This window comes from Lethenteron reissneri, chromosome 30 (genome assembly GCF_015708825.2).
Source record: "Lethenteron reissneri isolate LAM-NWPU_2019-01 chromosome 30, ASM1570882v1, whole genome shotgun sequence".
In the NCBI taxonomy this organism is placed as follows: domain Eukaryota; kingdom Metazoa; phylum Chordata; class Hyperoartia; order Petromyzontiformes; family Petromyzontidae; genus Lethenteron; species Lethenteron reissneri.
In genome coordinates, this window is record NC_083808.1 from 10245830 (window position 1) to 10263344 (window position 17515).

At 43.0% G+C, this 17515-nt stretch overlaps 1 protein-coding gene across 1 annotated transcript in view; it reads right to left on the reverse strand.

The window, feature by feature from the left end:
• LOC133349520 (sorting nexin-5-like) overlaps nt 1–11325 on the reverse strand; it is a 67016-nt gene extending 55691 nt beyond the window's left edge. The window contains exon 1 of the mRNA XM_061563048.1: nt 11200–11325. Coding sequence (XP_061419032.1) covers nt 11200–11208 — 9 coding nt within the window. The 5' untranslated portion in view covers nt 11209–11325. The remainder of the gene's footprint in view (nt 1–11199) is intronic.
• Nucleotides 11326–17515: the final 6190 nt, after the last annotated feature.

Below are 17515 nucleotides of genomic sequence, written 5' to 3' on the forward strand. Positions count from 1 at the left end.
GTTGGTGCAGCCAGTTAGGTAACTTCATCCGCACAAACCCTGCTGACGCTTGTGTGTCGCTGATTTCTGGATGACAGGAGCAGTCGTAAACTATTGATTATTTTTGGATCACAGATTAGTGAAGTTCTGTTGTAGTTAGACCAAGTTAGACTTGACAACCTGGTTTGTATTTATGTGGAACTTCTTTTGCACCGTACGTAGCCAAAAGTGCTAAACCCACGTTCGAAATCTGATCTCAGGAGTGTTGGCTCAGTGTACTGACCACAGTTTTAACCCCAAAACCAACCAGGCAGCTCATGACCTATATGCCATTATGAGGTATGCACTCAAATAGGCTACATACAGTATTAGTGTCTTGTGATCAATCAGAATTATCAAAATTTATTATAAGTATACAAACTCACATCAGGTGGAGAAGGATGGAGTGTTAGTGCAAGTGTTTTAAAATAATGTTAAGAAAACCTTTTTTTTCCTCAGACTCAAGATTGTAGAGAGAGGGAATGAGCTTTTGAAAATGGCAATGTTAAATACGATAAGTGTACAGTGCCAAGAAAAGTTTGTGAGCCCCTTAGGATTGTCATATATTTTACATCTTTCAAACCTAAAATGTTATTAGATCTTAATCTAAGTCTTATACTAGATGAAGATAACCTGAATAAACAAATGACACAAAAACATGATACTCTTTCAACATTGATTCATCCTCAAATTATTCTACATTCAATAACCATGTGTGAAAAAGTTTGTGAACCTTTAGATTCAGTAACTGGTGACACCCCCTTGAGCAGCAATGACTGCAACTAAACATTTCCAGTAACCGTTCGTAAATCTCTCTCACATTGGATTTGAGGACTTTTGGGCCATTCCTCCTGACAGCCTCCTGACAGAATTCCTTCAACTCTGTGACTTTTGAGGGTTGTCCTTCCATGGACAGCTCGCTTCAGGTCCTGCCACAACATTTCGATGGGGGTTAGATCTGGAATTTGACTAGGCCAGTGTAAAACGCGGAATTTCTTCTTCTGCAGCCATTATTGTAGATCTGCTTGCATGTTTAGGAATCATTGCCTTGCTGCAAGACCCACCTTCGGTTCAGCTTCGGTTCACAGATGGATGGCCTGACATTCTCCACTAGAATATTCTGATAAAATGCATAATTAATGGTTGTGTCAATGATGGCAAGCCGTCCAGATCCTTAGGCAGCAAAGCAGCCTGAACCCATCACATTCCCACCACCACCACACTTGACGGTTGGGATGAGGTTCTTCTGTTCAAAAGCTGTCTTTGGTTTTTGCCAAACATAACGTTTCTTTTTGACGCCAAAAAGTTCTACCTTCGACTCAACTGTTCAGAGAACATTGTTCCAAAAGTCTTGTGGATCATCTACAGTATGTGCTCTTTGGCGAACTTCAGAAGGGCAGCAATGTTATTTTTGGAGAGCAGTCGTTTTCTCCTTGCTATCCTTCCATGAACACCATTCCTATTCAGTCTTTTTCCGATAGTTGAGTCATGAACCCTCACATTAGCCGACCTGCAGATCCTTGGATGTTTATCTGGGGTTCTTCGTGACTTCTTTGACGATTTTCCGGTTTGTTCTTGGAGAGATTTTGGGTGGACAACTGCTCCTGGGTAGAGTGACTGTGGTCTTGAACTTTCTCTATTTGTAGACTGTCTGACAGTGGATTGGTGGAGCTCCAAATCCTTAGAAATTGTTTGTAACCATTTCCGGATTGATGAGCATCAATAACTCTTTTTTCTGAGGACCACACACACCTGTATGGTAAAGACCAAACTCACAAAGTTGATGATTTTTACATAGGGTAGGGCCTCCCAAACTCATCCCTGAAGAGCTACTTAATTATTTAAACACCTAATTATAATTAGTCCCTTGAGCTAATGAAACCAAGGATTATTTACCTTTTCACATACACTGAACCTTAATTACTCATTGTTTGTTTAATTCATACATCATTTTCTTTCAAAAGACATGGAATTTGTTAACATAAACCTTATTGGGTATTTAGGAAAAGACCAGTTTTGATTGAAGGCTATCATGTTAAAACTATGGAATTTCCATAATTATCATTGGGGTTCACAACCTTTTTTCTCAGCACTGTATATACACAGTACTGGAGTGTAATTTCAACAAGCAGAGGCAGCATGCAACGTGTGGGTGTTTTCATTTGGCTTCAGGATACTGGGCTCGCTTTCACTGAGTAGGCAACTTAACTTCCGCACTTGCCAAGCACTGTAATCGCTGCCGCCATTTATTAACAAAGGCCTCCTCCACCGTGAAGTGAATACCAAGGAACCTAATGCATAATTCGCAAAAGTAGAGTTTTTTAATGCCAATTTCGTACTTGTCAACCCCTTAACAGTGCCTAAATTATTACAGATCAATTCAAGCATTTTTTGGTCACTCCGTGCCCTTATATATCTCAACGTTCATCCTACAAAGTCCCATCACAAGGGAGAAACACAAACAAATCGACAAAAATATGCTAGTTTGCCCGTATTAAAACGACTGTACGCCGTAATGACCTGAAAACTTCCCTGTACAAGAATACGGGTAAACCGTACGGGTTGACGGGTATGCAATGTGATATCCAAAATTTCCAATTTCAACAACGACTCTGCCTGCAATAAAATCAGAATTTACAACCTTTTCAATTTCATTGCTAGATGATGGCATCCCCCACACCATGTTGGTCATGGAAGTTGTTTGACCATACTTCGTACACAGTGGTTCGTGCAGGCTTGTAAGGAGGGGCATTGTAACCGGATCAGATCTCTCTGCACCAGTGTTAGCTGTGGTCGGGAATTGAATTAGGGTAGCTTCGTTCATACCGCAGTGCACTAACCACTAACACCACTGCACCACCACCTTGGATTAATGGATTACACTTATTTTATTGACTGTGTTGTAAATACAGAACAATATAGCTGTTGTGTATGGCAAATTAACCCCTGTTTTGTTGTATCGCAATGCTAATGTTAGCAGTGCTGTTAACCAATTGCAGCGTTGGTCTTCAACAATCAAAGCCGTATTGTACACTTAATGTAACCCTATTGTCGAGTGAACGTGACCGCCAATGGCAGGTCATTGATCTTCGTGTGAATTATTCATGGGGCAGTGCTCGCCAGAGCGATAGAAGCTGTAAACACAAAGCCCCCCCCCACCGCATTCGAGCGGGTTCAATGGCAACGCTCTCGTAGATGGTCGATGGCAGCTGGAGGAGAGGGGAGTGCTTTTTTGTGGCAAGGCAACCCCTCGGCACTTTAAACTAAGATGTAAACAGGATGCAGTGACATCAGGCTTTTGACTGTGTGAGTTTGTGCAAAGGCACGGAAGCTGAGCATGGCACTGGGCCTCACCACCTATCTAATGCACAATGCCAGCCCTTAATAGGTGCTTGCTTACAGTATGCACCTGTGCCAGCAAGTCATTGAGACTAAACTCTATGATAATTGTTTTTTTACCCTTCTATCTGGCAACAAAACTGACACCTTTTTTACAAGGAGTCATGTTTGCATAGACCACAATATCTGCAGCCATAATGCAAAAAAAACATAACTCTGATAATATATGCACCGTCCTTGAAGTTGATTTGTCCACACCCGAGACAGCTTTCCTTAGAGCCTAGTCTCACATGGGTTGGACCAGATGACGCCAAAAGGCGCGCAAAAAAAAGGTGTCAGTTTTGTTGCCAGATAGAAGGGTAAAAAAACAATTATCATATTTTTTTACAGGCAAATGAGGTTCCAATGGACTAAACTCTATGTTTGCGTGATTCTGCAGAGCAGTGGTATCGTGGTTAGCAACACTGTGGACTGATCCCCGGTGACCTGGGTTTAACTCCTTTGGCAAGAATGAAAACACCACTTGTTAATGGTATTCTGAAGGTGGACGGAGCCTCTTGCGAGGCTAACAGCCTAAGTTGAGCAACACATCAGGGCTGAGGAGACATGTAGATGGACATATACATCACTGGCCTCATTCCCCTTCATCTCTTGTATTGGCCTTAACAGATGCTCGCTAACAGCATTTGCTCCAATAGCCTACAGTAATTTTATGAAATGTTCAGACAACTGTGTCTAGTGACCATACGTTGCACACACGTGACTCAAATTGTTCCACAGGTAGCAAACCACAACACCACCCCCACCTACAGAAAACTGACTCCACACACATAGAGTTCATTTTGCAACTTATTTTTTAATTATCAAAGCGTTGTCCAGTTCACATGAACAATAGCCAGTGGTTCTCCCCTTCGAAGACGTTGAAGGCCATGAGACAGCTGTGGAAATTCCACATTGCTATGGCTGGGTGCAGTTTATTCCAAGAAATAAAGTATCGTGCGATTTTTTTAAACTATCCTTAGTTTTCTTATTCTTAAAATGACCAGGATGAAACACAGCAGTCGAATCAGCTTTCAACTTAATACATCAGCGTCATACAAGACTTGAATGGCCAAAATCCATGACATTTTGACCTTTTGCAACCTTGTAACGTCACTTCAAAAGTCCCTTGGATGTGATTTCTGTCTTCAGCCGCAGCTGCATTGATCACTTCCGAACACCAAGGGATTGCCGTTACAGTGCACAGTATATGATGTTCCCGTAAGCACCCCCATTTATTCACCGATCAATTGGAATGAAGTCTCGATTTTGAAAACATAAAATCCTTCACCCCCCCCCCCTACATAACGATCAGAAAATAATGGGCTCACGGAACACAGTTTGAGAAAATCCGACAAATGGCCGTATAAGCATGGGGAAAAAAACACACTGCAGTCTGAAAAATGAACATGGTTTTGCCATAAACTGACATACGTCTCCTGCTTCGACCGTTTTCTAATGGAATTTTTAGAGTTTGAAGTTTTGCGCGGCCTTCCTCACTTGAACACCGTATTTTAGAAAAAAATATATATACATTTTCTGTTCACGTGAAGTCAATAGAGCGTTTAATTTCATTTATTTATTTTTACACCAAATGTCAATTGAGCCACAGTACATAAACGCTTGCTTGGTGTATTGGAGAAAACCTGTCATTGGAAATTTGAAGGTGTTTTTTTGGGTGATCGCTGAGATATGCAGCGTGCACGACACATATACTTGCACAGCTAAATAGGCGACATCTATGATGCAGTATGGGAAGCAGGATGCTAACCGATGTGTCTTTGTGGGTTACCTCCTCATACACATGGGTTGTTTTTGTTTCCCCACTCCCTGACACTCAAGTTTTGTCGCGCCCGTAAGAATACTGTTTCACGATAAGGATGTTGGCCAGACATCCCAAGCAGGACCCACATTAAAATTATAATGGTTCCTTTTGAACACATAAGCACACGTCAATATTAAAAAAAGAAAAACTCAACACATTCGCCAATACTGTTGGGGATCTTGGGCTGTGGTCATCCTTGTAAAAGAACTGCTGAGCTCAATGGGTTGCAATAAGTCAACACATTCTGAAATAAATAAATACACGTGCAATTTTTTTTGGCAGTGGCCCTTCATCGTGGAGAGATCGTAATTTATCCGCTATTATAGATGTTAAATCTTATTGGTTCTTTCGGTAAAGTCACGTAGAAGGGAAGTAATAAAATAATAAAAATAAAACATAATAAAATAATTCTCACGACGTTTCGGCCACAACGCAAGCAGCCGTCCTCAGGTGAAGACCAGGTCTGTCGGGGAGACAGCGTCTGAATGAAACACCACCACGCTTGGCAGCGTATATTTAAGCTGAGTTGGAAGGGGGGAAGGGCGCCTTGACAAAATAATTTGCATATCAAGAGGAATTTAGCATATTTATGGGAAATGCAGGTATGTGATTAGTACTACTTGTGAAATGCGTAGGAGGTGGGCGGGGGTTTTTCAAAGTCATATTATGCCCGTGCATTATGTTTGTGTACATGTCATTGTTTTTTATATGTATGTGACAATTGACACCACGGACACCACCTCTATTCCATTTGATGGCCTATATTTACGTAAATTGTTTATACCACATGGCAGATGTATTTTAATAGATTCATATTGAAATAATTTCACACCGTGCTAATCGGAGGTGTGGGAAAATATGAGCTCGCTAACAGAGTTATGCTCCAACGGTCTTATTCTGTAAGGTTAAAAAGGTGTCTGTAAAAATAAAAATGTGAATGTGTGTATACAGTAGTATCTAAACACCATGTTGACCGTGGGTATTGTTTTCCATAATTTTGGAGCTTTCGTGACTGCAGGAATTATTCTTTGTTTTTTTTTCGGTAAAGTCACGTATAAAGATAAAATAATTTATTATTTTATCTTTACACGTGACTTTACCGAAAAAAAAGAATTGTTTACCATACTTCACCATTTTGAATTTGTGAAGACGGCGGGCAGGACCGGTTCCGATATCACTTGCCACTGATGTTATCCATGACCAGGAATTGAACTTTGGTCGACAGGTTAATAGTGCATGCATTGTGCTGACGAATGTACCACCCCTGTAATGTATTCTAATTAATAGTGTGCCTTCTAGTTTGAACGACATTGTAAACTGGCAGTGTCACAACCCATGGGAGGAAATGTACTTGGTTCCCGAATATGACACTTTTATATTTCTATGTGTTTATCACGAGACTCGATGCATTTTATAACTTTAGGCTGCCCAGTCCTGTGAGCAAAATTAACCTCTAAGCTATAATTTTGGAGGAGCCCATGTAAAAAAAAATATTTGTGTTTGGATTTATCTAGGTATGAGCATACAATAATAATTTACACTCCTATGATAAACTCACATTTATTTAATCTAAGCCTGCGTACTTCTCTACGCGTCTCCTCGTACTCATTGACATGTAAATTTTGTCTCTAACCCCCTCCCTCTCGCTGCCTCCGCCCCCCTCTGTCTATTTAAGGCCACCCCACAGAGACGATCACCCCTCTCTGTACCTGTGTTGCTCGCTCTATGTATCTTGGTGATATCTGTCTGCTTACATGTCTGTCTATAGTTTTCTGGTTAGATTCTATGTCGCTATTTCACTATACCTGATGATGATTGCTTGTGTTGCAATCGAAACGTCGTATGCTATTATTTAATTTATTATTTTATCTTTATACGTGACTTTACCGAAAAAACCAAAGAATAACCACATGTATTTTTTGTGGATTGTTTGACCATACCTCACCACACTGGTAAGGTTGGGTTAGTTAATTGGGTAGCACATAGCTATTTCAGATGTAACTTTCTGTTTAATTAGCCCAGGTCAGAAATTAAACTCAGGTTTGCTGGGTTCCCAGTGTAGTGCAGTGCTAACCACCATGTCACCGCTCCCCCTATGAGCACATACTCCACTATATTTGTGCAACATTTCATCTGCAAGGCTCCTTGCAGAACATTATTATAATTTACATCAATGTCTCAGTCACAATCGTCTGTATTGCGTTTATAGTATAGCACTTGGTGTCAAATGCGTATATGCAATGCTCGAGCAGATGCAGATGAATTATAATATTTATCAGTGCTGCTTTCTGAAATGCTTTTCTCTAAACGTACTTTATATAAACCCAGCCATTTCTCTGTGATATGAAAGGCAGCATTTACACATTCCATCTTTTTTGGGCTCATGTGAGGTGTCTTTGTTTGACGGCAGCATTAATTTATATCGAGATCTATCTAGAGATCCCGGGGCTGTGTTTGTAAGACCAGGTCTTTGTGTGGTAGCGCCATAACATCTCTGTAAATAATCCATAAAAACAAACCGCTCCCAGATTCACAACAAAATCTCCATTGTGTCTCAACGGAGCTTCCAATATACATGTTGCTAGATACGCACGTATATTGGAAGTGATAACACCCTAGCAATTCAAAGTAGGCCTCAAACAAGCATTTGGTGTTGAGCCTCTCATATATAAACTCATCTCTATCGGGAATTTCACATTACTCTGGTTGGGGCCAGTATATCCACGGCATAATCAATGTTTATTTCCCTAATATGTGGTGCTTATATTTTTTATACTAATTGAATACAATTTAAAAAAATGCCTGCTGCACCATTTAATATGGCATTACTACAGAAGCACCTGCAAAGTCACTTTAGAATATATTTTTTCTCATAACTAAACCTTAAAACGCGTCGGACAACCAAGAACACAGAACATCGGTACGCATCTACAAAATAAGATTTGGAGTTACGTGTTTTTGCTTGTACTTCTGTCCTGATTTTCCCAGAATCATCCTTTCATTGAGTTAGCTGCTATTCTGATACGTCTCAAAATCTTCACGGGTCATTAAAAGTCCCACTTTTTTGTCAGTTGGTAAGAATAGACCACTCAAGACGATGCATTTGCATGAGTTCGCCCCTCTTTCGATAGTTTGAGATATTCTTCTTCCCATGCTACGTACAGGTATTTTTTTTGTAGCTCAGAGGTGGCAACCATAGTTGTGTCTCCCTTTTGGTGGGTCATAAGGAAGACGTTATAGTGTACACGATCAAAGTAGTACATCACCCATTAACCAGACAAAGTGTAATGTCACCCATTAACCAACCTCATCACGTGCCTTTGCCTGTACCATAGGAGCAACTTTGGTTGGCTTCTTTGAGACTCAGGTATTTTCACCGACTTTCCTCGTGAGGAAATCACCATGGTTCTGTGAGTGTCACGTGTGGTGTGTGCTTATGTTGTGGTGCTCTGTGACTATTGGGATGTGAGCTCACGTGCCTCCTAGTATATTTTTTTGAGCTTTTGGCATGTGACTTATACACACATGATTGAATGATGTTATAAAAGGGCTAGAAAGCTTACATTTGGCACAAACATCGTCCATTCTTTATGCTTTCACACACACGGCTGAGTCAACTTAAAGTTCTAAACTGATTTAAGTCTCATGCTGAACACTTACATATAAATGATGCCCATCATTAATGACAGGACTTATTCCTGCCATGGAGTGTGATGATAACGCCGATAGAAAGCCCAGAATTGATGATGAGTACAGTATCGTGTTATAATTTATATATGTAAATCCACCCAGTTGGCTCTGTGGCTCATGCTTGACAGATGTAAAACATTATTTAGGCACAATGGTATGTTGCGTTCCATTATTAACCTACTCTCGGTTGACTCGATTTTTCATCACGTTTGTGGCTCCACGAATCTAAAACAGGATACACCTATATACAGAGGACTACCAACACTATTCATACGTTACTATTTAGTTTAATAGCTACTCTACAGTGATGTATGTACAGTTCCGCTGATTGCATATCCTGAGACTTGTTGTCTCTGCAAGCCTAAACTAGAAACTAATTATAAGCAAGTTGGCACTGCATGGATTGTACTGTCAAGTGTAAAACTGTTATATAACATTTTCAATACATTGCATTTGTTTTCAACAACTTTGGCTTGTTTACATTCCAACTTTAGGAAAGTCTACAAACCACTGGTATTTGTGACACCCTGTGACCAGCACATTGATAACGTTGTTTTAATGTCCATGCCAAGTTAATGCCATCTTGGGCTTAAGCTTTGGGTATTAACACGTAATAAACATCTTAACCAGATCGAGTGAAACAGTGCCGTCATTCATTTCTAACTTGTGTTTTACGTGGACAAACCAAACACGTAAAAAATACAAAATAATATTACGATGTATAATATTACGTTGCAAAAGTCAACGTGTCTATATAGTCAACTGAGCACTTATTGGTATGCATCTCCAATGCTCTTTCTCAACACTGCTGACAATCTACTGTTACTATGGCAAGCCCCAGTCTGTTACAATGTAGTCAACGTTATCTTCCAACTCAGTGGTGCAGCCTCATCAAATGGTCTTATATTCTTAACCCTAGTGAGATGACGGATTTGATTTGGGGAGCTCACAAGAGCACACTACTTTACCACCTGAGAGGTGACCTTGATCTTATCATGAGCTAAAAACAAAATCTAAGCACTTCCCTGATAAAAATTAGCAATCGGATGGCACGTATCGGTGTTGGTAGTTCAAAGCCAGTGGCTTCCAACATAAAATTCTACCATTCGTGTGTCAAGGATTAGAGATGCATGCTTGGAATGTCTATTAGAGACAGAAAAAGAACTTTACACATGAAAGAACGCATACAGGTCAATAGAATAACTTAATTTCTTAAGTGGACTTGTGCAGGAAATGTAACTAGAAGGGATGATGACCAGTGATGAAGAATAATAAGGGGCTGGCAGGTAAGGAATGGAACACGCCTAACATGACACCGACAGAGTCGATGGAGCGATGACATTGGCTCGTGTGCAGGTACCAAGTGGATTATACAGGACAGGATTGCGATCGTGATATAAGGTGATGGTTTGGGGAGGCCTTCAACCAGCAGTTGATTGAACATGGCTGAAGATGCCGATTAAAGTTTTGTGGGCTAATCTGTGATAATGAAAAAACGACGACGATTGCCTTCCCCCCAAAATGATGCGAGTTGAATTTGACCTTAAACGGATGACGGAACCGAGATGACCTCGCGACCTTCCCACAGTGAGTTGAACTTAACACTCTGCAATTGCAGCACCGCATTTCCACAGTGCGGCGAACAGCAACGCGAAAACTGCAGTTTGTTTGACATGGAGTGACACAAGTGGGGTCAATTAATAAAATACTTAAAATATTTTTTTAAAAACACGCTTTAATGAAATGTACCGTACGAGTAATGGCAGAACTCCACGACTTCAGGAAGTGGCCCCGAAGCTTGCCATAACATAAGGGAGCCGTTGTGATTTACAGCCAACGTCAGTTGAGCGTGGACAATTAGACCCGTAAAAAATAGTTTTAAAATATATATTTTGAATGTTTAATTATAGAATATAGTATTGTCATCAGTATGACATACCTATACAAAGTTTGCAGTCGATACGACATTGTAGAAGACGGTTGAAATTGAGTTACAAGATTTGAGGATATGACAACAGACAGAGTTAAATAAAAGCGTGTAAAATGTTAAAAAAATATGTTTTGGATTTTTTTTTTATGATAGAATATAGTCTTGTCATCAGTTTGACATGAGTATACCAAGTTTGCAGTCGATAGCGCATTGGAAGTGGGTAAAAATTGAGTTACAAAATTTTTTGAGGATACAACAACAGACGGAGTGAGTTAAATAAAAGCGTGTAATAATAGTAATTTAAAGAGCACAACACCGACGTGGCAAAGATAACGCCAAAGATAACGCCACTACTTGCCATCATCATCTTCTTCTTCTCCTCCTGTCGGACAAACGTCCCGCAGCCGACGGAGGGGTGAGGGCGGACCGCAGTTGTTGGCGCTTGCAAGTTCTCAAGTGGGTGGCTTCACTTTTGGCCACAGCCTCGGCTATCTCGATCGATAAGACTTCCCCCTCCAAGCGAGGGAGGGAGGATGTCGACGTCACACACTACAACAAACGGAGACACACGCCCTCGGCAAAAACAATTAAAAAGCACGTGCTGCTTTCGGCAGCAGCAGCAAGTCAATGCTCCACTTTGGACACGGTGGTGAACACGAACACGCCCAGAGGAGTCGTTGCTCATCATCTATGGTGATGTTTCAAGTTTCATTTATTAGGTGTATGACCCTGTGAGCCATGCGGCTCTTAAGTCGGGTGCAACCGCACGAAACTAAAATATGAACGGAGAACATCTTAAAGCGACGACGCGCAACAGAAACATCCTGGATAAACCAGCAAATCTTCCCCCCCCAAAAAAGCAGAGAGCTCCTCCATCAACTCACTAACAACTCTCTGTTTGGACATAATACACGTTTTTGGGTTAGATCGCGTTATTTATAAATGTGTCGTCACCCTCCACCACCCGACACTCGTGGCAACTCACACGAAGATGACGCCTTGTCGCCTGAACAGACTGTTGGGGCAAGGCTGAGTCGACCTAGGGGAGGTTCGCGAACACCTACAAAGGCCAGCATAGTACCTTGAGAGGGGGTTGGGTGGCCAAACCACGCCCGGCCGCCTTTGTCTTCCCTGTGCTGATGTTTACACAGTGCCAGGTACTAATTTAAGGCTGAGTCGACCTAGGGGAGGCCCAGGACTGCTCCACATATGCCCCACGGTTAATTGGCTGTGAGTAGGAATCGTTCGTAGCGCAGTGCACTAACCTCAACATTACTGCTCCCCCCCTGACAACACACCAGCCAAAATCCCAACACACACAAACACGCACCATGTGTTTACATAGGGTAGTGTAGTGTCGTGATTGTTGCAAAATACCACCAGCCCATTCAAGCCACGTTCGATGCCCGATCTAGATAGCACCAGATGGAAACGGCATATGAGCCTTTCCGCCTGTCATAGGTCAACTCGGACTCAATGGAATAAATGCAAACCTGTCAAACCCATACTGTTCAACCCCGTATTCTTGTACAGGGAAATTGAGTTTTCAGGTTCATACGGCGTACAGCCGTTTCAATACGGGCAACAACAAAACACCTTTTTGTGTCTATGCTTTTGTGTTTCTCCCTTGTGATGAGACTTTGTAGGATGAACGTTGAGATGTATAAGGGGCACGGGGTGACTAATAATGTCTGAATTGGTCTGTAATAAGTTAGGGCACTGATAAGGGGTTGACAGGTACGCATACTGAAACGGGCTCTTTTATGTACCTCGCCAAGCTGCTGTGTACATAACAAAAATAGACAGACACTGTAGAACCCGAAATGAAGCTTACGCTGTTTGATCAGGTTCTGTGTCCCAGGCTGCAATCCCATTAAAGCGTAATGGACCATATGTAGAGCATATGTGCACGTTTGCAATTCCTGTGCATACAGGCAAAATACGCAGGGCTCAAATGATGTAGGTGTGTGAGTGTGTGCCCCACTACCCTGAAACATCCTTGCAAATGAGATTGTCCATCTCAAAGGGATGCCTGACAGGAATGTACTTGGTGCAGCGGGATGCCAACCTCAGCACGTACTGCTGTGAGACAAAGGAGGCTGAGTGTGCATGTACTACCCACACCGGGAGACACCAACACAACAAGAAGAGCCATTTGTGTTTGAATTTGGTTAAAAAAAAACTCAATATTTTAAGAGCCGTGTGAATACGAGACGGTGGTGGTCACCAAGCAGTCCTTGAAGAGCCGCAGGTTGCCGACCCCCGGACTACACCAATCCCGACCCCTGAACTCCACCAAACTCGACTTCTGAACTCCACCAATCCCGACCCCTGAACTCCACAAAACTCGACTTCTGAACTCCACCAATTCCGACCCCTGAACCTCACCAAACTCGACTTCTAAACTCCACCAATCCCGACCCCTGAACCTCACCAATCCCGACCCCTGAACTCCACCAATTCTAACCCCTGAACCTGACCAATTCCGACCCCTGAACTCCACCAATTCCGACCCCTGACCTCCACCAATCCCGACCCCTGAACCTCACCAATCCCGACCCCTGAACCTCACCAATCCCGACCCCTGAACCTCACCAATCCCGACCCCTGAACTCCACTAATCCCGACCCCTGAACCTCACCAATCTCGACCCCTGAACTACTCCAATCCAACCCCCTGAACCTCACCAACCCCGACCCCTGAACCCCACCAACCCCGACCCCTGAACCTCACCAACCCCGACCCCTGAACCCCACCAACCCCGACCCCTGAACCTCACCAATCCCGACCCCTGAACCTCACCAAACTTGACCCCTGAACTACACCAATCCCGACCCCTGAACCTCACCAACCCCGAGTGCTGTCTTGCACACCTGTCGCAGCCCGAGTGTACGCTAGCTAACATCTCTTTCTCCAACATGCTATCTAGCTACACGGATGACCTCCAATCGACATTTTAATGTGGCAGGTCAATTAAGACCGCCTGTTGCTGAGAAGGCTGCAGTTATTTTCACTGCGTCGGATTTTATTGATACAACGTGGATTAGTTACTTTTAAGGACGCAGGTACAGCACTTGCTATCTTTCAAGTTGGAATAGAATCGGCTCTCTAATATTTATGAGATCGGCCACCAATGGCCCACATCCTTCATTGAGGCATTTGGTCATTCCGATGTCCCCTTTGCCAGTGAGTCATGTGGCTCCATGCTGAGTTTGGTCAGACACTGCACGAATACGAGTGATACCACCACAGGCCTGACAACATTGATATAGGATCGAACACACAGTTAAACAAATACAACTATAAACTATGTTTATTTTACCAGGTAAGACCCACTGAGCTATATATCTCTTTTTCAGAAGCGACCAGGCCACAAATGATAGCTCAACGAAGTTGGAAATTTATAGCAGCCAAATACTCCAAACGCATGTTTCAAAATGTGGAGGGAAAAACCGGAGGACCCGGAGAAAAATCCACGCAATTACAGGGATAACATGCAAACTCCAAATATACAGCAGGCGTCAGGGTCGGGATCGAAACCACGACCTCCTGTATACCTAGCGAAGTAGTTAACATCTCACCACCGTAACGCCCCTCCGTTACCTCTTTGATGTTTAAGGAACACATCTACGATGTAGCAACAACTGCCCATCCTCATCTTCGTATGGCTGATGTTGATGTAGAGCAACAACTATAATTGTCCTATAAGTTTCTTTATAATGATGGCAGGAACATTAAATATATTTGAAAACATGTGGGTGTCCCAACTTTATTTTGCTTAGGCAGGGCAGTGCTCTGCCGGGAAAAAAAATCAAGCTTATCCCTTTAAAATGGCCAGTTTTTAGACAACGAGGCATCCGCTGAGCCATTAAAAAGGTCCCAGTCAATGAGTGAACACCAAACAAATACCCATTAACAAGCTAAGAATGTTTTCGCAGTCTATCAATGATCAGCCAACATTATAGCCAGCCTATGGAGGCGCGTGATTCTACACCAGGAGATGCCAATGCTTCCCCAGCTTCACTGCACCTACGAGGCATTAAGTGCGGCATGCCACGTCGTTTTACCCCAACTGTAAGCTGGATACATCTACTGCGCCTGCTCCCTCACTGTCTCCACGAGCTGCTCGTGATGGTTTTTGCTGTTGTTTTGACAACACTTGAATAAATTCCCGTCGTGCATGTTCACGTTGAATGCACGTTGGCTTGCTTTGTATACACAACGCGTGTTTATGTACAAGGTTTGGATGACACTCGAGCACGTGAGCCGGTGTTGGGCCGCGCGTGGTTGTAACTCCGTCGCTGTGAAAGGAAGGGTCGTCAGGTCATACAGATTCGTGAAGCTGACACACACCCGCTGGGCAGTAAGGCGGCCAGGGAGATGGCAGGTAGGCCTCGGCAAGGTAAGGTAAAAGTGTAAAAACAACGAGCCTGCCTTTACCCTACCTTTTACCTTACCACAATACAATCACTCTACCCTACCTTTTACCCTTTAGCAGGTAAGGTAAAGGATCAAAAGCAACGAGCCTACCTTTACCCTACCCTTTACCCTTACCCCTTGGCATGTCGACACCTTTACCCTTTTACCCGGTAAAAAGGGTCAATTACCTTACCTTGCCGAGGCCTAATGGCAGTACACAGGAAAAAAAATGGATGATTGAATCCTTCTGCATGGAGAATTGCGTGGTGTCCTCTCGCAGAGCACAGGTTTTCTCTGGGCACTGATTTATCCACACATGCCAAACGCCCATGAATGGAATCGGCGAAACATCCCAATACAGGACCCTCCTGAGAACATTTAAGTAACCTAAGCGAGGCTCGGCTTGTTAATATTATATTATTATTCGTCTAAATTGGTAACCGTGGAGAAGTGGTGGAAAAGTCATTGTGCCGTGGCAGTGGCTTTTCTGTCCAGAGGATAACGACTGTTGACTTCCTCAACATGATATAACATTTTATGATGAAGAAATTATCAAAGACTGAGTTGACCGCCGACAATCTATGCATAAAAACTTGCCACACACTTTAAGCTGAACACATGTTTTATTTACAGTATGTCAGCATTGCATGTGTCGCTGTATTTGTGTATGTGTCGAATGGTGCGGTGTGTAAACATCGCCACTGGGGAGACAAAGGCGGTCGGGCGTGGTGCTAGCCACCCACCCCCTCGTGTGCCGTTCTGGCCTTCATAGGTGCTCGCTAACAGCACTTGTCCCTACAGTCTGTTAAGGCTATACGGGGGATCTTTGTCTTTGTATCTTTGTGTATGTGTGCCTACGGTGTGTCTATAGCGCCCCCTGCTGTGACTGCGTGTGCGATTGGTGAACGTGGCTCTGACGAATTGTAGTATACAGTACTTAACGGTTGCCATAATCCTTCAAACAATTCCCGTCAATGGTTGGTCATACAAGACGGCAAGAGCACGAATACACCTAGACAAACTCTTTTCTTAACTACGTTTAATATGTAGCTCTTTTTTCAGAAGCGACTGGCCACAAATGATCGTCCAAGGAAGTGGCTTGTCACGTGGAAATGCATAGCAGCCAAATACTCTAAACAATGTGGAGGGAAACACCAGAGGACCAGGAGAAAAATCCACGCGACCACGAGGAGAGAGAACATGCAAACTCCAAATATACAGCAGGGATTAAACTAACGACCCCCTGTATACCAGGCAAGGTAGTTAACATCTCGCCACGGTGGCGTCATTAGTAACGATGCAACCGTCCTTCCTTGTCTTTGGTCAACATATGACCTCAAAGGTCGGAGCTCAGGAGTAGACTCCCCACTCCGCCAACCTGCTGTGTTTGTGCCATCTGGCATCCTGATGATTGTTGTGAGTTCCGCAAGGGTGGCACAGTCGGGTTTTTTACAATCGGCTTTAATTGTCTTTTATATTAAACCCGATCATCTGAGATTGGGAGAAATCCGGTTTAATTGGTTCTAATTGCAGAACCGCACATCGCCAACTTCTCAACGATGGGCTTCATCCATTCCAAGCTAAGGAACTCACTGGCGCCCACGATTGTGGAGGAGAAGCTCGTGTTCATCAAGACCAACCTGCCCGCCGCATTCTACGACTACCTCGTGCCCGACGGCCCCGAGTACGATAGCAGCACCGACGAGGAAGCAGCCTAAGCCTATCAGAGTTTCGTATTCATTAAACCAGGTTTTAATTCCCCGAAATCGGGTTTAATTGTATTAAAGAAAAAACCCGATGCATGCCGCTGGAAAATCGGGTTTTTCCCACCCATGGAGTTCCGTGCCTCCGACTTCCATTTTTGCTGGAAGGTCAAGTTTATTTTGCTAATCCTGGCGAGAAACCACGAGACCAGGAGAGTGCAAGGGTGCTCTTCAAAGATGACCTCGGTCACCAAAATGGCAAAGGCAAAACAAATACAATAATGTACGGTACTCCAATGAAACACATCGAAATGTGGGAAAAATCAACTGACAAATGATGAATCGAAAATATGTGGCAACAAATCGGTGTTAAATAATACAATCTCTGTAGCCTAAGTGGGTTCTGGCAGATTATGTTTAGACTGATCATTGTTACGAAATTATTAAACAGAAATAGGGTAGGCTGTTATCCAGCAGTGGATAGGCAATGGCTGATGACATACATAATCCTATATGCACTTCCCCACCCATTCATTCACACGCACATACAAA